General features: G+C 48.0%; 1 protein-coding gene across 3 annotated transcripts in view; it reads left to right on the top strand.

The window, feature by feature from the left end:
* Positions 1-20,411, top strand: part of FEZ1 (fasciculation and elongation protein zeta 1) — a 71,267-nt gene that overhangs the window by 34,511 nt on the left and 16,345 nt on the right. For all 3 annotated transcript variants that reach the window (XM_075909461.1, XM_006122298.2, XM_075909460.1), the window contains 3 exons: positions 4,389-4,557; positions 6,661-6,932; positions 19,324-19,404. In XM_075909461.1, coding sequence (XP_075765576.1) covers positions 4,389-4,557; positions 6,661-6,932; positions 19,324-19,404 — 522 coding nt within the window. The remainder of the gene's footprint in view (positions 1-4,388; positions 4,558-6,660; positions 6,933-19,323; positions 19,405-20,411) is intronic.

The following is a 20,411-nucleotide window of genomic DNA, read 5'->3' as shown; positions in this document are numbered from 1 at the left end:
TGTGATATTAACAAAACGTTAATTTTTATAAATGTGTTTGCATTTTTATGTATAGTTACAAGAAAGCCATAGTTAAATAGTTTGGTTAGCTTTGTGCATAATTTGTTATTTTTGTAACCATTTCAACAGGCTGAAATGTAAAATAAGCGCGCGCGCACACACACACACACACACACACACACACACACACACAATGCTGCTTCTGTTCATTAATGTAAGCTGTTTAAGGTTGCATCCTACAGACCAAAGACACCAGAGACACGGGTTCCATGAATTAAATGGCAGCCAGAAGGAGACTCAGAATGTGCAGATGGAGACAGTAGGGATGTAAAATCCCATTTCATTGGCTAACCAGTTAAACGTATTATTTAAACTAGGGCTGGGGAACCTTTTTTGGGTTGGGGGCCGCACACAAGCGAGAAGCCCCCGACTGAGGAGGAGGCACCAGAGCCTGGGGGAGGAGGGGCAGTCTAGTAGATTTTGTGTGCTCCAGTCCTGTGAGTGGGTGGGTGGCTTTGGGGGGTGGGGAGGCTGAAGCACTAATGTGGGCTTCCCCATGCTACGCCTCGGGGGCCAGATCCAGGCAAGCTGAGGGCCACATCCAGCCCCCAGGCCTGACGTTCCCCACCCCGGCGTACAGGGTTAACCAATTAAAGGGAGTGAGCGGGGGGGGGGACTGTTCCTACCTGGTTGGCACAGCCCTCCAGCCCCATCGGTTACCCCGTTAACCCTCACATCCCTAGGGGAGAGAGAAATCATTTCTTCTTTGTGGAATGGCTTTTCTCCCCAGGGGCTGAGTCAAGCAATAATCACCCATCCCCGAGTGGGAGAAGAAAATACGTTAACAAATATTCCCCTCTTTTCCTCCTCCTGTCGTATTTGCAGGCAAATGTTGATTGGCTGCAAGGCTTTTTTTGGGGGGGGGGAGGGAGGGGATTGTCTTAATATTTTGATTCATTCTCTATTATTACATCAACCCTTTTCTTTTTTAATGAAAATGTAAACTGCTCTCTTTCTATAAGCTAGCCGAGGACTGTTCCTTTGCTGGTGATTGAATAATAAGGGGATAGACATCTGTAAATGACTAGGCAGAAATGTTTATCTGTTAATTGCTTAGGATGCTAGATATGGTCTGTGTTCTGTTCCCAAGTGATTCTCTGACTGAGAACATAGGCGGTGTCATTCTGGGCCAGGCAAGAGGGTCTTCTGCTCTAGTAGGAACTGCTCAGAAACTTCATTAAGGTTGCCTGGAGTTAAGGTTGCCCACTGATGCCTCGTATTCTTCCAGAAGGCTGAGTTCATCCACAGTCACAGCTCTGAAAACCAGGAAAGGAAGAGTTCATGTAACACAAACTTAAGCTTCTGAAAGCAGGAACTATGCCACTAGTACAACGCAAACGTAACCGCGCTCTTCTGGAGCTGGTCATTGTCCCGGTGATGGCGCAAGGAAGGTGTGGCCCTTGGAAATAAACATAAAGGGTATGTCGACTGCAGAATTAGGTTGACATTTAGCATCCGATTTTATAAAGTCAGGGGTGTATGTCCTGCCTAAGCACATTCAGTCAAAGTGCATCCCGACTACCGTGGCTACCATCAGCCCTTACAGCGATGCACTCTAGGCAGCCAGCCTGTAGTTGCTGCTGCCCATTTGAATTCTGAGTTAGCACCCCAATGCCTGATGGGATAAAAAATTTTCAGTGGATGGTTCTGGGTACGTCATCAGCCTCCCATGATGCACTTACCTCCTCCCTCCCTCCTTGAAAGCAGCAGCACCAAGGACAATCACTTTGTGCCCTTTCCCCCTGGTTATCCACACAGGTGGCACAGCATTGCAAGCACGTTGCTGTGATAAGCATTGCAAACCCTTGAGCCTAGTTAGGAGCTGCCTGTGCAAGGTGGCCATAGGTACAGACATGCAGAAGCCCACGGGAGGAGAAATTGGCACGGGCTGGAGGCAGTTGGGCATGCTGATGGTGGAACGCCAATTCTTGTCTCAGGAAACAGGCACAGACTCCTAGAATTGCACACTTGTGCAGCTAGAGGCAAAGACCAAGGGCCGCAAAATGTGTGCATCTTCAGGAACTCCTGTCTCTTCAGAAAGCTGCAAGCTGGAACTTTCTTCCCAGACTGGAATATTGCCCTCAGCAGTGTAGAAATGCCATTAGTGATCCTTGGAGACCCAGCCTACCCCTTGCTCCTGCATCTCTGGGGTCTGGGCAGGGCTGAAGAGCAGAGGCTCATGTGGAAAATTCCAGGGTGGAGGGAGGCTGTGGCTTCACTGGGGATCAGTTAACGGAGGTTTACCACTGCGGTGTCAGTTAACAGCATCTCCTGCTTCATCCAGGCTGCCAGGCGCAATCTCCGTCGTCTCCAGATCACAGAGAGCTAGGGCTAGAGAGCGGTGCTCACTGAATGTGCCCAGATACCTGGGCCTCATGCTGCAATGACCCCACACCGCTCACTTGGCTTGGCGTGGGAAGGTGCCCTACCATGGAGGGTGGAGTAAGGCAGCCTCCCCAGGTACCTTGTGAGAAGGATGGAAGAGTTCCACTGTGAGAGCTTTATGGAGACGTGCGGGGAGCACGGCGGCTCTGTATCTAGGCCGGTTAACCAACTGTCCCAGGAAGCCCCACAGATCACGCTCCATTGCCTCCTGAGCCCACTTGTGGCATGGTGAGAAATGGGAGCTCACCAGCAGATTAAAAGATTAAAAGAGGTCCTGGCTGTCGGTGAGATCGCATCTTCCACTCACCTGCCAGCCATTCTCCTCCTTCTCCCATTCCTCATCCGCGCCGCTGCCCAAAGCTGCCTGGGCAGTGTCTTGGGAGGTATCCATGGACTGGGCTGGGGAATGGGTCTGGTCCCCCCCAGAAGCAGCATGCTGGCAACCGTGACCCAGGTCATCCATTTGCCTCCTTTGGTTTCTGGTGTGCCTGCCTCTACTCCTTTATTTCCAGGGGACATTGCTGGGGGCCCTTGGTGCAGCCTTTGTCCACCATGCCCTGTGTGATCTGGGCTGGGATGTCAGTATTTCTTCTGGTGCTTCGCAGCTCTGCCTCTACAGGTTCCTCTCCTCAAGTGGCAACGAGGTCCAGGATCTCCTGCACGCTCCATGCTGGTTGTCGTTTGTGACCTGGGCACTCACGCTTAAGTGTGTTGCTGAGGAGCACTGCCATCTCCGAGGTCTGCTCACCACGTGGGCCACACAGGAGAGGAAATTCAGACTTTCCCAGGCCTCTTCAAGTGCGGTGCACCCGGAGAGCATCAGAGCTGGAAGCGCTGAGCAGGGCGGTCGCAGCGGGGCACTGTTACTCTTAGGCTATGTCTACACTGCAGGCTTCTTGTACAAAAAGCTTTTATTGGAAGAAATCTTCCACAAAAACATCTTGAGCAAGAGCGTGTCCAGACTGCATGGACGCTCTCTCGAAAGGAAGCGGATTGCTATTTGCAGAATGGCCACTAGGGCACCTGTGCCTTTTTCGATTGCTTCTTGTTGCGCAAAAAACCCCTCTTGCCTGTCCCCACACAATTTTTTGCGCAAGAACTCTTGCACAAAAAGGAGTTATTCCGCATAGATGGAGAAATACCTGCACTGCAAAAACCCCTCTGCTCTTTAGTTTTACTTGCTCAAAAACGTGCTTGAGGTGTGAATGTGCCATGAGTTTTTGTACAAAAACTGTGTAGTGTAAACATAGCCTGAGAGAAACAGAACTAGCAGAACCTTGTTTGGGGGAATAAGGCAATGTGCCGCATTTACTGGGAAGGCAGAATTCATTTCCTGTTCCTCCCTACTAAAATTATTCACTCTCTCCCCTCCCACACACACACTGCTACGAATGGGATATAATTACCATCCTCAGTTGTTCAGGCTAGTCCACTGGCCAAGTGATCTAGGACGAGGAGGAGAGCTGGGTCGTGTCATAGGCACTGATGCGCCTGAAGGATGGCTGTAGAAATGAAAGACCCGACCCTACAGTTTTGCACCCATCTTTTGATATGTTTTAGTCCATAGAGCCTATTCTGGCCCTGTGCCCCAGGGTATGGTGCAACTGTGAGTCATTAGTTAACGCCAGATGTGACTTCGATCTTTTCTTGATTTCTACAATTGGCTTCTCTCGGGCTGCGTTTCCATATTCCGAAGGGTGTCCTGGTCTGCTTGCACAGCATACTTGTATGTTCACAAATAGTGCTGATCACTGCTTACATAGTAATATCGGAAGTGGAAAAATGCAGTGAATGCGCTTTATAGTTCTAAATGCAGAAGCTCTCCAGCTCTTGTTCTTAAAGTGTGTTATTTACATAGTCTCAGCAATGACTTGTTGGTGCCGAATCCAGCCACTGGTCATTAGAATATAGCACAGTGACTGACATTCATATCACCTTATCAGGTAATTGAAGAAATTGAGGAGATGATGCAGAATTCCCCAGATCCTGAAGAGGAAGAGGAGATCTTGGAGGAAGATGATGAAGGAGAAACTTCCTCTCAGGCTGATTCAATCCTTTTGCAGGAGATACAGGTTTTAACACAAACCTTTAACAACAATTGGTCCTATGAAGGTGAGGACATGTCGGAAGGGCTGAGGGAGACTTCAGTTTGGGACTTAGGAAATTTGAGATTGTTCAGGTGTTCGCTAAGATTCTATTCAGATCTTGGAGTTGGTGTTGCGATAAGTAGTCCTGTTTGAATAAATGTCTCTTTCATACATATTTTGTGGATCTCTGCTATAATTCTATTTGTCTAGTGTGCTAGACAGATCTGCTAAGATACAGTTTGGTTACTAGAGGTGCTATAGTGAAGAGGAAATAAAAGAGCATCTGCAAAAGTGTTCTCTGAACTACCATTAGAAGAAAGATGATTACTTATTCACAGGGGAATTGTAAGAGTTCATTAATGATTGTAAAACGCGTAGAGGTCCTCAGGTATACCCCCACCCCTAAATAAACTAACAAAACTGCTGTACCTCAGTAGAGTAGATAATATTGAGAAATGGCCCATGTTGTATAAATATTAGTTACAATGTTCAAGAGGTGAAACACCCATGTTACTAGGGTTGTACATTCATTCAGCAATGAATTAACATTCCCAATGTGACAATTGAAAATAGATATGAAAGCTTTGATTCCTCATTCAGTACCACACAATGCAATGTCGTACACCTAGGAATAAAGACCGTAAATCGGACTTTCAGGGATTTCCAAGATTCCTTTCACATACCGGATGGGGCAAGGACTACAGAGTGCTGCTGAGTAAGAAACTAACACACGCTCCCAGTGGAGGGGTGTGCCAAGTGGGCGAATGTCCGAACTCTGAGTAGGGGTGGGAAGGTCTGGAAGCCGTGTCTGCCAATAGCTCGATCAACAGAGAGCGAGCGAGCGTGCTTGGACACTGAAGCGCCTTTAAGATGTTGTATCAGACTTCTCCCCTGAAGCCTCAGCAGGAAAGATGTGGGGGAGGCTAGGGAGTGGGGGTTCTGGGCAGTCGGGGTGGGGCGGTGGGCAGAGGGGACCCTAGACAGGGTGGTGGGTAGGGTGCTGTGCTTCTGGCAGGGCAGCAAGGAGCTCTGGCCATGGGGGGGGGGAGGGATGTTGAGTCAGGGAGGCTGGGGGCATGGCCCTGCCCTTGAAGGAAAGGAACCTGCCTGCAACACAGGTTCAGCAGCCCAGTTTGTGAATAACGCCCTCAGGCTGCCTCTAGCTGGCCCCTCGCTCTGAGCACTGACCCCCCATGTGCCCCGACTGCCCGCAGGCTCTGGAGGCTTCTCCCCGGCAGGGTGCTCTGCGATGCAGGACTCAGCCCTGCTGCTCCCCGCTGGAGCCCCAGCACTTGTAGCCTGAGGAGTGGGAGGGGGCGCAGATCTGGGCGTCAGCGGATGTGTGCACTGAGCACGGGGGGCACCGTGAGCCAGGGCTTCAGCCTGGGGGGCGCTGGGAAGTCAGCCCTGCGAGGGGGCACTGAGGATCAGACCAGGGGTGGCGGGAGGGGGGGAGGGTGCTGCAGGAGGCGACTGGCTCTTCAGCCCTGTGGCATAGGCTGCAGCCGTGCTGACCAGAAGGGGAAACATGGGACAATTTACCCATTTTTAAACATGGCGGGAGGCTTAGAAAAGGGCTTCAGTAAGGGACTGTCCCAGTAAAAATGGGATGGATGGTCACCCTAGCTCCGGCATGGGCTAAGCACCCAAACGCCCAGAGTGTGCCTGCTCCCTGGCAGGGTCTGAAGCGCCTACAGACTTCAGGTGACCAGAGTGAGCAACCAGGGGGTTGAGGGTCTTACGGGCCCCTAAACGTCACACCTTCCTGGCATTCCGGCACCCCAGCCCCTTTTTGAATCTAGATCAAACTGTTTCCTACTGCCCCACCAACTCCATGGACGGTCTGAGCAGGACCAGCCCTGCTGAGTGTGGCAGTGCCTCAGCGTAATGAAATGGGGCTGAGATCGTTCCCATGGAAACGGGCAAGCTTTCTAGTTATTTCTATGAGGTGATGCCCTTAATAGAGCAGTTCTGTACCGATGAACAGGAATAATCATCTAAGCAGCCAGGCTTCCAAGTGCCGTGTCTGACTCAGGTTGAGCTTTTCCGACATCGCACTCCCGAGATGCCTTATTACTCACTTGCAGCCAGGAGCTGATGTGGATGTGTTCCTCTCCTGACGGTGCAGGTTTGGCGCAGATGTCCGTGTCCGAGCTGGCTGAGCTGCTGGATCAGGTGGAGGGCGCCATCCGGGACTACTCTGAAGAGCTGGTGCAGCAGCTGGCTCGCCGGGATGAGCTGGAGTTTGAGAAGGAGGTAAAGAACTCGTTCATCACGGTGCTGATGGAGGTCCAGAACAAGCAAAAAGAGCACAGAGAGCTGATGAAAAGGAGGAGGAAAGAGAAAGGACTGAGTCTGCAGAGCAGCCGAATAGAAAGGGGAACCCAGATGCCTCTCAAGGTATGTGAACCCCTCACCCCCATAGCGACACTGCGGAGTGGAGGCTTGACCATGCCCGTTCTGGAGAGACGGGGCTGCTGTCCCTTTGAGGAGCTAGTGGGAAATGGGGGCTCAGTCTTCAGCACTTGCTCGCAGGATTTCTCAGTTGAGCTCAGTGTAGGGATTTAAAGTCAAAACCAGCCTTCCCCACTGACAAATGGGAGGCTGGAACAGGAAGCAGCTCAGCCTTAAAAGTCTCTGCTCAAGTCATTTCCCCACTTCTGAGTTCCATTTATGAAAATGGCTTTTCACATTTTCACAGAGACTCTTCTGTCAATGGTTACAAGTAAGGTCCTTAGGTAAAAAGCGTGCTGCTCTCAAAGAAATCCTGAGAATTCACACCCAGAGTTCTTCAAATGTCTGAAAACCCTGCTTGAACACCACTGCTTCTCAGGGGCAGTCTGCCCCACAGAGTTAGGGTGACATAAGTCACCTTGTGTTGACCTGTTTGTGCATGTGCCTACACTCAAATTAGTGTCCTGCAGCAGTTAGCACCTACGTATGGTGATGCGGCAAAACAGAAGTAAGTCATTGTTGACATACTATGATCAGCATAGTGCGAGTGTATCTATTGCAGGATCGCTGTCAGCTGTAACAGACCTCCAGCAGCTGTCCCACAATGCCCAGCACTGACCGCTCTGGCCACAATTGTAAACTCCATCTCTGAACAGCTTCCATAGGGCATGTAGGCAAACACGGGTACCAGAGGCCAGCAGCCATGCCATGTGGGCATACTGCAAGACCAGGGGGGCTAACACTCAGTCATGTGCTGAGCCACAGACCTGCCACTGTTCGGATAAGTCGCATGCCGTGCCAGAGACCCTACCAGCATCCAGCAACTCACCATGGCTACCTGCATGGCACCAACGGCACACACCCCTGCTGTGAACAGCAACACGGAGCAGCAGGAGAGGAGGAGGGTTACACGATGGGAGGCTCCAACTCTGCAGCAAGCCAGGGCCTGCTTGAAACAGTCCAGCCACGCATGGAGGAGCCCATCCAAGGCAAGGAAACTGGGGTGAGTGTGCATGCATTTCCCCTTGCAATGTTGAGATATAGGGACGGTGCCTGGCCCAGTGGAAGTTACCAAAGACTTTTCATTGTCTGACACCTGGGAGAAGCCGTGCAGCAAGCAGAGGCGGCGCGGTTCTCTGCTTCCCATTCCCAGCGGGAGGCATGCCAAGCCCACGCATGCAGAGCAGTTGTTGGTGTACACAGGAGTACCCCTCCTTCCCCCTGAGAGATCACAGTGGCTTTCAGAGACCACTCAGCAACCCTCTTCCCAGGCGTCTAGTCACCTTTCTCCATCCACGGGAGGACTCCGGCCCACGCCACTCTGCAATAAGGCCAGCTGGCGCCACTGCAATAAACACATGCCATAGGAGCCCAGGTGTCTTGAGGATGCCAACAGCAGCTGCGTTCTCTGCCCTTGTTACCCTCAGAAGAGAGTTCATCAGCTAAAATCACCACCCCTTTCCCCCCCCCCCCCGGACAGTATGAATGGAAATTGCCAGGGAAAATAATTTCTTTATTTCAAGTATCAGAGGGGTAGCCATGTTAGTCTGGATCTGCAAGAGCGACAAGGAGTCCTGTGGCACCTTAGAGACTAACAGATGTATTGGAGTGTAAGCTTTCATGGGCAAAGACCCACTTCGTCACATGCATCTGACGAAGTGGGTCTTTGCCCACAAAAGCTTCTGCTCCAATACATCTGTTATTCCGTAAGGTGCCACAGGACTCCTTGTCGCTTTTTATTTCAGAAGGCTGAGAAAGCTACTGGGGGGAAGCTGTTCTAGATTTGATTTTAACACATAGGGAGGAACTAGTTGAGAATTTGAAAGTGGAAGGCAGCTTGGGTGGAAGTGATCATGAAATCATAGAGCTCACGATTCTAAGGAATGGTAGAAGGGAGAACAGCAAAATAGAGACAATGGATTTCAGAAAGGCAGATTTTGGTAAACTCAGAGAGCTTGGTAGGTAAGATCCCATGGGAAGCAAGACTAAGGGGAAAAATAACTGAAGAAAGTTGGCAGTTTTTTAAAGGGACTTTATTAAGGGCCCAAGAGCAAACAATTCTGCTGCATAGGAAAGATAGGAAGTATGGCAAAATACCACCTTGGATCAACCGGGAGATCTTATATGATATAAAAATCAAAAAGGAGTCGTATAAAAAGTGGAAATTAGGTCAAATTACAAAGGATGAATATAGGCAAACAACACAGGTATGCAGGGGCACGATTAGAAAGGCAAAGGCACAAAACGAGCTCAATCTGGCTAGAGGCAGAAAGGGTAACAAGAAAATGTTTTACAAGTATATTAAAAGCAAGAGGAAGACCAAGGACAGGGTAGGCCCATTGCTCAGTGAAAAGGGAGAAAGAAACAAGAACAGAACACTTGGAAATGGCAGAGGTGCTTAATGACTTCTTTGTTTCGGTCTTCTCCAAGAAGATGGATGTTGACGGGATGCCTAACACAGAGAATGTTAGTGGAAATGGGGTAGGTTTAGAAGTTAAAATAAAAGAACAAGTTAAAAATCACCTAGAAAAGTTAGATGTCAGCAAGTCACCAGGGCCTGATGAAATGCATCCTAGAATACTCAGGGAACTGATAGAGGAGGTATCTGAGCCTTTAGCTAGCATCTTTGAAAGTCATGGTAGTTGGGAGAGATTCCAGAAGACGAAAGGGGCAAATCTAGTGCCCATCTATAAAAAGGGAAATAAGAACAACCCAGGAAACTACAGACCAGTCAGTTTAACTTCTGTGGCAGGGAAGATAATGGAGTAAGAAATGAAAGAATTCATCTGCAAACAGCTGGAAGATAATAAGGTGATAAGTAACAGCCAGCATAGATTTGTAAAGAACAAATCATGTCAAACCAACCTGACAGCTTTATTTGATAGGATAATGAGTCTTGTGGATAAGGGAGAAGCAGTGGACGTGGTATATCTAGATTTTAGTAAGCCATTTGATACGGTCTCTCATGACCAATAAACTAGGGAAATGCAACCTAGATGGGGCTACTGTAAGGTGGGTGTATCACTGACTGGACACCCATTTTCAGAGGCTGTGTCCAGACTCAGGGTTTTTTTCGAAAAAAGTAGCCTTTTTTCAAAAAAACTTCACCTGCGTCTAGACTGCAGCCGCGTTCTTTTGAAATTAAATCGAAAGAATGCGGTTTTTCTTTCGACGGTGGTAAACCTAATTCCACGAGGAAGAACGCCTTCTTTCGAAAGTGCTCTTTCGAAAGAAGGCGTTCTTGAAAGCAAACAGGCTTTTTAGAAAGAGAGCATCCAGACTCACTGGGTGCTTTCTTTCGAAAAAGCGGCTTGCTTTTTCGAAAGTTCCGCGTGCAGTCTAGACGCTGTCTTTCGAAAGAGGCTCTTTTGAAAGTATCTTTCGAAAGAGCCTCTTTCGAAAGAGGCTTGCAGTCTAGACATAGCCAGAGAGTAGTTATTAATGGTTCACAGTCATGCTGGAAGGGCAGAACAAGTGGGATTCAGCAGGGGTCTGTTTTGGGACCGGTTCTGTTCAATATCTTCATCAACGATTTAGATGATGGCATAGAGAGTTCATTTATGAAGTTTGCAGATGAAACCAAGTTGGGAGGGGTTGTGACTGCTCTGGAGGATAGGGTCATAATTCAAAATGATCTGGACTAACTGGAGAAATGGTCTGAGGTAAATAGGATGAAGTTTAATAAGGAGAAATGCAAAGTGCTCCACTTAGGGAGGAACAACCAATCTCTCTCGCACAGAATGGGAAGCGACTGTCTAGGAAGGAGGGCTGCAGAAACAGATCTAGGGGTCATAGTGGACCACAAGCTAAATCTGAGTCAGTGTGACACTGCGGCAAAAAAAGTCAAACATGATTCTGGGAGGCATTCACAGGAGTGTTGTGAGTAAAGGTACGAGACGTCATTCTTCCACTCTACTGTTTGCTGATTAAGCCTCAGTTGGAGTATTGTGTCCAGTTCTGGGCACCACATTTCAGGAGAGATGTGGAGAAACTGGAGAAGGTCCAGAGAAAAGCAACAACGATTAAAGGTCTTGAGAACATGACAAGAAGCATTGGGCTTAAATTGCAGCAAGGGAGGTTGAGGTTGGACATTAGGAAAAAGTTCCTGCCTGTCAGGGTGGTTAAACACTGGAATAAGCTGCCTAGGCAGGTTGAGGAATCTCCATCAGTGGAGCTATTTAAAAGCAGGTTGGACAGACACCTGTCAGGGATGGTCTAGATGGTGCTGGGTCCTGCCATGAGCGCAGGGGATGGGACTCGATGACCTCGCAAGGTCCCTTCCAGTTCTATGATTCTAAAACAAGAACCACAAAGAATCAGATACATAGTCGAACGTAATCAGGGCCGGCCCGGCATGCAAAGGGAGCCCTGCTGCTGACTTTGAGTGCCCAAGGTCCCAGCTGCACCATGGTCCCTGCATCCCGGCTTGCCCAGAGTCCTGGCAGCCACCCACAGCTCTAGCATCTTGGCTTGCCCAGGGTGCCAGCTGCCACCTACAGTCCCAGCATCCCCGACTGCCCAGGTCCCATTTGCTACCCATTACCCCAGCTTGCCCAGGTCCCAGCATCCTGGCCCCACAGCTGGCCAGAAGCCGGCACCCAGGAGAAAGTTTAATCAGCTTATTGGCTAACCACATAACCAGTCAGTCTCACATCCCCACTGGAAAACAGGGCCAGTTTACAGTGCCAATGAGCTGTACTTGTACCCATGAAAATAGGGATGACATTGTTCAGCAATGTCATACCCTCCTGCTTCTGCCTCCGACCCCAGGTGGCCACTCAGATGCACTCCCCATGGCTGGGCCGGAGCTGTGTGAGAGCCGAGTGTGCGGTGGGCCTCCGCATGCCAAGGCACATGCCTTGTTAGCATTTTTATGGGAACAAGACACGGCAATTTTGAACCTTGTATTTTGCCTGTTGTTGTGAGTGTCAATAAAGGGCACATGTCTGTTTTGTCGACAGCTGCTGTTGAGGTCTCGGGTGTTCCCCCTCGTACCCATGAGCTACTTGACCGATATGAAGGAGAAAGAAGGGGCCCACAGCCAGCGCTGAACAGACAAAGAGCCCAATTGGCCAGTAGGAGATGGTATGGAGAGGAATCAAAACCAGAGAGAGACCCTCAGACTCTCACCTGGAGAGGGAGATGCACCAAGACAAAATGGGGATTCTCAGTGAGCAAACGCCAATGCTGCAGACTTTAGTGCACCTAAAGGTCCAACCATCATGGATCTGCCACCCTTTGCCAGTCCTGGAGAACTCCAGGATGGCAGCTCCCTGCACCCCTCAACAATCTACGTGGCACCACATATGTACCCCACCACTACCCAACAGCAGACAGCAAGGACAACTGCAGCTTTACATACAACACTGATCTACGAGAGGCATTTGTGCACTGAAACACACGCCTAGCAGCTGCCTTTTTAAACTTACAGTCAAGTTAACTCCACAGATGTTTGAAGTTTGTGTTATGTTTCATTGTCCTGTTTTAGCTGTGCATCTTTTCACTGCTTTCACTGGTAATAAAATTCTGTATTTGAAGACAACGTCATCTTTACTTTCTTTTGATGCACCTATGGGAATGTAGTCTGGTGCCGCTGTGTGCCGTCTGTTGTTTCACCACAGCCCACAGACCCCACTGTTGCAAATCAATGTCCTCATGCTGGTGAAAGTCACTGTCCCGTGTTGCAGAACATGCTTAATGGCCCTGCGCAGCTGCACTGGATTTTCCAAAAACGATGTCCCTCTGACTGGTAGCAATCTGGCACCGCAAGCTCCAAGAGCAAACACCATTTGCTTCTCAGCTGTCAGCAACATAGTTCTCGTGTTGTCTGTGCACTGAGGGGTTGGGGGGAGCTCAGTGCACATACCCAGGGATGCAGTCTTTTGCATCCGAAGGTTCTGACTGCTCATCAGCCCAGGAACCAGCATTTTGATGGGGTAGTGTTAGTCCGGGCGTTTTGCTTGGGCGGAGAAGTGTTGCTCCTTTGTGTGAGGCTTCTCTGTGAAGGCCACACGGAACCTTGGATTGTTTTTCGTGATGTTCCTTAGCAATCTAGAGTCATCCTGACCAGGGCTGTCCTTAGGATTTACGGAGCCCTAGCAGGGCTGCTAAACGGGTGCCCTTATGCCCAATGGCAGCCCAGAAGGGGGACGGTTTTATAATTGTCAGCAACAGGCTAATTGTTAGAGAAGAAACAGGAGCGGGTGGAGTCAAGGGACCCCTTTATTGCAGATACTTGTTTCGCCTCGGCCCCCCAGTGCAACACAATGATTTGGCCGTTACACTCCTTTATCCATTGTAGTATGCTAATTCACGTCTGTCACAACTCCCCCTAAACCCTTAGTTCGTAATGTTAGCTCCCATACAATGAATATTAATTAATAGGCAGGTGATGAATATTATGATGCCCACCCAGTTTACTGTTTACAGGGTTTTCAGTTGGGTCAGCACTTTTCTACATGACAAACCTCCCACATCAGCAGGTTACAGAGGAGGTGACCCTGAAAGTCTTTTTACAGAACAAGCAAGAAAACAAAGTTACAGTCTTATCTATCTTCCTAGGTTGCAGGACGTAGGGGAAAAGCACGTTCAAAGGCTATGCCTGCTCTGGTCAGATCCCCACCGCTATTGTATGGCCTTCCCCGACTCCTATTCATTCTTACCTATCCCAGCACTAATTAAGTATTTTTAAAGCAGATTTTAAATGAAGGTCCTTCGACTAATGTCGAAAACGGTGGGAAAATGGTACCGTGATGCACAACTGCTGCCACTTCCACGGGTGGGGAACTTTTACCAGTTTCAGGGCTGTGGCCATTAGCACTTCCTCCTTCAGGCTGGCATGGAGAAGGGACACTGCCTGAAAGTAACACTCCATTCTACCCACCAGTAGCTTCCCCAGCCCCCTTCCTACCTTTTACAGACTGCCCTCATTGCCTCCTTTCTCCTACCTCGATCCTTTCTTGCGGTGGCTTTTGTCCAGACTCTTTCCTTCAAGGGATCCTTGGACCTCAGCTCCAGGCTGGGTGTCCCCTGCACAACTTCTGCAGAAATATCTGTTAATTGAATTCTTACCAGTTAGTTGACTATTCTATAGTCCCCAGGAGTGGGGCCAGCAGCCAGTGTATCAGAGGCAGCAGCGTGGGGTGCCAGGTGGGAGCTGGTCCACAAGGGGAACCAGTTTAAAAACCAGCCCCCCTTGTGGACCGGCTGCCTGTTGCCCAGTGTTGCTGCCTCTGGAAAAGAGGCAGCAGTATGGGGTGGCAGCAGCCTCTGTCTAAGGGAAGTCTAAGGTGGGGGGGTCTGAGCTCCCCGACCTGTTGCGAGCAGGAACTAAGCCAGGCTGTCTGCCCGCCTGGCTCCTAATACACTTCAAATGCAGAGCTGCAGCAGGAGTCCTGGACCCAGCGTGAGCCAGGACTGAGCTGGGCTGCTGGCCAGCCTGCTAAAAGATGTATTGGCAAGGGGGGGGAAATGCGTGTAGTCTATAGCATTAAGCCATAAGGTTTTGCTTATCGATTAACTGGTTAATCGACTACACTTACATCCTACCCTAGACCATTCAGAGGGATACTGTTGTTTGTTTGCGCCTTGAAGGAAACAACCGGCATAATTTATCACTTTAATTGGTGTTAACAACCACATCAGTTCAAACGCGGCATTAGATTGGTTTAGATTAAAATGAAGACAAGCTTACTGGCAAAAGGAAAAAGGATCCCAGGTGAGTATAAAGAACAGGATTAGAAACCATACAAGCAAATAAAAAGAGAAAAATTATTTCTAGATATTAAGATTTAACCACGCTACAGTCCTGGTTCAAGGTAAGAATCTTTCCAAACCACTTTCCAGCAAGATAGAAGGGTATTTCTCCCCGTAGGTCAGGATCTTCTAAAAAGTCCAAGTTCTCAGTTCCCTTATTGCCTTAGGGGGATGATAATTTGGGGGTTTGTACCTCTCTTTGACAGTCCTGTGAACCTTTGAAATGGAGTCTTCTGAAGGCTTCCACCAAAGTAAAGTTCACTCAAGCTGTGAGGAAGGAGACTGGAGTCTGCCGATGAAGGAGATTCCATGCTGGCTTATTTCCCCATCGGTGTTTGTTAAAATGCAATAAATGGCCACTTGACATGCGATTACCAATTGATTCTGATGACAAATGGCTGGTAGCATTGGTCTGTCCTTTGTCTGAGAGAAACTTGTTTATTCAGTTCCCCAGTTCTGAGTGGTGAACAGAGTTTTTAGTTCCACGTTTCCTTCTTACAGGTGTAGTCCTCTGGGCAGTTCCCAGACGTGTCCCATGCTCTAATATTAACAGTCAGTGTCTTTCTGCGATATACTGGTGTTTTACATGCGCCTTCATTAGTGTGCTGGGGTACACCGATCAGGTCAGATGACATGAAACTCACTAACGGATCTCAGCGAGCGCTGGCTCTTGCACTGGAAGGCTGTTTGGATCACACTGGCAAGCTGAGATATATGGAGCGCTGCTCTTTGCATCGATATAAATACTCCTAGAAGCATGTGAAATGCCAGTGCAGGCAGCCACGTATGTACAATCACACGCAATATGCCAGCTGTGGGTGCTGAACATAACTTGCATCAAACAAAGTTTTTTTTCCTCTGGATATGGCCTTTGATGGCAGAATAGGGAACAAATTGTGTTGCCAAGCTGTATCAGATAAAGGATCAGTGTAGTTCTAGCTCCTCTAACAGTAGCCAGTACCAGCTTCTTCCAAAAGAGGAGCCATATATCCCAAACAGGAACTTATGGAGTACCTGAAGAAAGGGATTGCTTCTCATTTTAACCTTATCTAATGCAGCACTGCTTGATCTTGCCGTGGATATGAATGCCTACTCGACTTTTAAACTCTGTTAAACTTTTGATGTCAGTGACGTCATAGAATCCCAGGGCTGGCAGAGATCTCAGGAGTCATCAAATCCAGCCCCCTGCCCAAAGCAGGACCAGCCCAACTAAACCATCCCAGCCAGGGCTTTGACAAGCCAGGTCATAAAAACCTCTAGGGATGGAGATTCCAGCCCCTCCTAGGGAACCTATCCCCCGGCTTCCCCACCCTCCTAGGGAAATAGTTTTTCCTAATCGCCAACCTAGACCTCCCCCACTGTAACTTGAGACCATTGCTCCTAATTCTGCCATCTGCCCCCACTGAGAACAGCCTCTCTCCATCCTCTTTGGAACCCCCATTCAGGTAATTGCAGGCTGCTCTCAAATCCCCCCTCACTCTTCTCTTCTGCAGACCAAACAAGCCCAGATCGCTCAGCCTCTCCTCAGTAAGGGTCCAGCCCCCAATAATTTTTGTTGCCTTCCACTAGATTTTCTCCAATGTGTTCCCATCTGTAACAGGAGGCCAAGTATTAGAGGCAATAGTCCAGATGTGGCCCCACTAGTGCCGAATAAAGGGGAATAATCACTTCTCTAGATCTGCAGGCAATGCTTCTCCTAATGCACCCTAATATGCCATTCGCCTTCTTGGCTACAAGGGCACACTGTTGACTCATATCCAGCTTCTCATCCACTGGAATCCCCAGGTCCTTTTCTGCTGAACTGCTTCTTAAGCCATTTGGTCCCCAGCCTGTAATGGTGCTTGGGATTCTTCTGTCCCCAGTGCAGGACTCTGCACTTGTCCTTGTTGAACCTTATCAGATTTCTTTTGGCCCAATCCTCCAATTAGTCTAGGTCACTCTGGACCCGATCCCTGCCCTCCAATTTATCTACCTCTCCCCCTAGCTCAGTGTCGTCTGCAAATGTGTTGAAGGTGCAATCCATTCCCTCAACTAGGTCATTAATAAAGATGTTTAAGAAAAACGCCCCAGTACCAACCCTTGGGGCATTCCGCTTGAGACTGACTGCCAATCAGACATCACGCTGTTGAGCCCGACAATTTAGCTAGCTTTCTAGCCATCTTCCAGTCCATTTATCCAATCCATACTTCTTTGATCTGCTGGCAAGAATGCTATGGAAAACATAGCAAAAGCTTTGCCAAAGTCAAGGTATATCACACCCATCACCTTCCACATATTGACAGAGCCAGTTACCTTGTCATAAAATGTAATCAGGTTGGTCAGGCATGACTTGCCCTTGGTGAATCCATGTTGACAATTCCTGATCACTTTCCTCTCTTCCAAGTGCTTCAAAATGCATTCCTTGAGGATCCCCTCCATGATTTTTCTGGGGACTGAGGTACAGCTAACTGGTCTGTAGTTCCCTGGAGTCTCCTCTTTCCTTTTTTTAAAATGGCACCACATTTGGCTTTTTCCAATCACCACGAGTTTTCAAAGATAATGGCCAAAGGTTCTGCAATGGCATCTGCCAACTCCCTTGGCACCCTCAGATGCATTAGATCTGGCCCCATGGATTTATGTGTGTCCAACTTTTCTAGATAGTTCTTAACCTGTTCTTTCTCCGCTATGAGCTGCCCACCTCCTTCCCATACTGTGCAGTAGTCTGGGAGCTGACCTGGTCTGTGAAGACAGAGGCAAAGAAAGCATTGAGTACTTCAGCTTTTCCCACATCATCTATCACTAGGTTACCTCTCCCATTCAAGAAGGTTCCCGCATGTTCCCTGCTCACCTTCTAATCATGCCAATTGAAACCTTTCTTGCTGCCGGTTAGATCCCTTGCTGGCTCCATTGATAGCCCTGTGACAGTTGTGCATCATTAAAAATGTATTTCATAGATTCCAAAGCCAGAAGGGAACGTTGAGTTTATCCAGTCTAATGTACTAGTGATGATAACACAGGCTTTAGAACTTCCCCAGAATAATTCCTAGAGCAGCACTTTGAGAAAAACATCCAAATATGATGTAAAAGTTGTTCGTAATGGAGAATCTAGGTAAATTGTTCCATTGGTTAATTGCCCTTAATGTTTAAAATTTACACCTTATTTCCATTTTGTATTGATCTAGCTTCAGCTTCCTGCCATTGGATTGTTTCCTTCTACAAGTTTTACATTTGTCACCTTTACATAGTCTGTTTGAGCACTTGGCTCCCACAATGCAAGAACAATCTACCTTCCTTGTACCATTCATAGATTTGTAAAGATGTATTCTATCCCCTTTTACTCATCTCTTCTCTAAAGTAAAGAGGAAATACACAAGAAGTTAGGCATTGTGATGCTGAAGAGCACCTCACTTTTAAGTGACCCCGAACTCGCTGTGATTCATAAAGCCTGAGATGGCTGGGAAGCAACTCTACCGTAATTCACAAAGGTCGACATGCTAGATGGCGTCCTGCCTTTGCTAGCTGACGGGAGATGCTGAGTAGAAGAGCCTAGGCTAGTCTAGGTGCCTATTCCGGCTTATGATTCTCATCTGTGAAACCACTTGGAGTTAAGTGCCATTTTCGCACGCTGAAGAGGAGGTGGTGCTGCTTACCGTATACCTGTTAGCCCAGGGGCTAGAGTGCTCAGCTAAAGATGTGGGGAATGCAGTTTCAATTGCCTCATCTTTGCCCAAAGGGAAAGATTTTAACAGGGGGTCTCCAACTCTTCAAGCAAATGCTGCAATGTTCTGCTGGGGAACTGTTAAAGAGCTGGACTGGACTAAGGTCTCCCACCTGCCAGCCAGGTCGGGACTAACCAAAGAACTAGAAAGTTGTTCTCACCCACTTTCCCTTTCACTATATTGAAAAATGGATCAACTTCCAAACGGGGTGGGTAAATGCTAGATGAGTTGGATGAGGAGACACACGAAGGCTATCTCTAGACTGCATCCCTTTTCCGTAAAAGGGATGCAAATTAGACATATCGCAATTGCAAATGAAGCAGGGATTTAAATCCCTCCCGCTTCATTAGCATAAAAATGGCTGCTGCTTTTTTCTGGATCGGAGATTTGCCGGAAAAAAGCGCCAGTCTAGACACGGATCTTTCGGAAAAGGCTTTTAAAAGGGATAAGGGATCTTTCGGAAAAGGCTTTATTTTCTGAAAGATCCGCGTCTAGACTGGCGCTTTTTTCCGGCAAAGCTCCAAGCTGGAAAAAAGCGGCAGCCATTTTTATGCTAATGAAGTGGGGGGATTTAAATCCCTGCTTCATTTGCAATTGCGATATGTCTAATTTGCATCCCTTTTACGAAAAAGGGATGCAGTCTAGACACAGCCAAGGAGTTTATGGCTGATGCTAAGCTAAGGCCGCCATATCCTGACCTACCTACTTCTCAGACTATGCTACAAAGAACAGCATTCTGTTACTGAAAAGATCAAACTGATCTCTTTGTGAGGGCACCCATTATAATTGATACCATGTTGTACACTTTGCATGCTGCACTAGGCACTACCACTGCCCACTCTTCTAGCACAGCATAAATCCAATGTTTTTTCTCATCTTTGCAGCGATTCAGCATGGAAGGAATCTCTAACATCTTGCAGACTGGTATTCGGCAGACATTTGGAAACTCAGCTACTGATAAACAGGTATGTGCAAATCTTCTCCATAAATCAGGTAACTCACAACAGTGGACGTGTGTCATTTCTCCTAAAAAAAAAAAAAATTGAAGAAGCAAGCTAGGTTTTGAACAGATTTGGCTGATATTAAACCAATTGATTTATAAACATTTTTGCAACCCAAAAATGCTGAATTTGGATTTTGGTGACATTGGGGAACATGGTTTTTATTTTTCATAAGTATCCAGACTCTGCTGGGTGTTTCAGAAAGTGTGTGCAAATCCTAAAATGTTCAGATAATTCATGAATGAGCACTCATTGGAAAAGTCATGTCAAAGTTGGTGATTCATTTTTTGCTAGGCATTAGTCATTCTTCTTTTTAAAATGTTTCACTCATCCATTTAGAAAGCAGAAACAATACTATGTCGTTTACATGACCAACCCACGAAACAAAGGGCAAATAGTTGAAACTCTTGAGATTAGTCAGTATAGTCAGTAGTCTGAAAAGAATTAATCCAGAGGATCTGGTGAGTGCTGAGGAATAACGAACCTTTCCAAAGAAGGGTTCAGAAACGAAAAAGGGAGCAAACCCAGAGCCGATATGATCTGTAGGGGGAAGCTCAGGTCTTGCTTCCGTTTGCCGGGCTTCTTGGTTTTTTGCATTGCATTCCTGTCTCCCTCCAGTGCTTCCTGAACTGGCTTAAACTGGCAATGCCCCCTTGGGAGCTCATTTTTAGTTATGAAATAATCTAAACCATAGGGAACGATAGCCGTTCCTCTTTCCTAAACCTGTGACTTCTTCAAGAGCAGCGCTTTGTGCCAGTCATCACAATGTGTCTCCTTCCAGCCGCCAGAGGAGTGAGTTAGCCAGAGAAATCAGTACAGCTTTAGGCTGCTTTAAGTTTTCGGTGGCTCTCTTTTGGGATCCCAGGGCCTCCAGGCTGGTTATAGGCGTTGAAGGTCCCTGGTTACGTATCTAGGATGGATCTATGCTGCCTTGGGAGGGTTTCACAAGGGTTAGATCCCCAGTGAAAGGT

This window comes from Pelodiscus sinensis, chromosome 26, assembly GCF_049634645.1.
Source record: "Pelodiscus sinensis isolate JC-2024 chromosome 26, ASM4963464v1, whole genome shotgun sequence".
In the NCBI taxonomy this organism is placed as follows: Eukaryota; Metazoa; Chordata; order Testudines; family Trionychidae; genus Pelodiscus; species Pelodiscus sinensis.
Note: the sequence above shows the minus strand (reverse complement) of the source record. Positions and strands in the feature narration are given on the sequence as shown.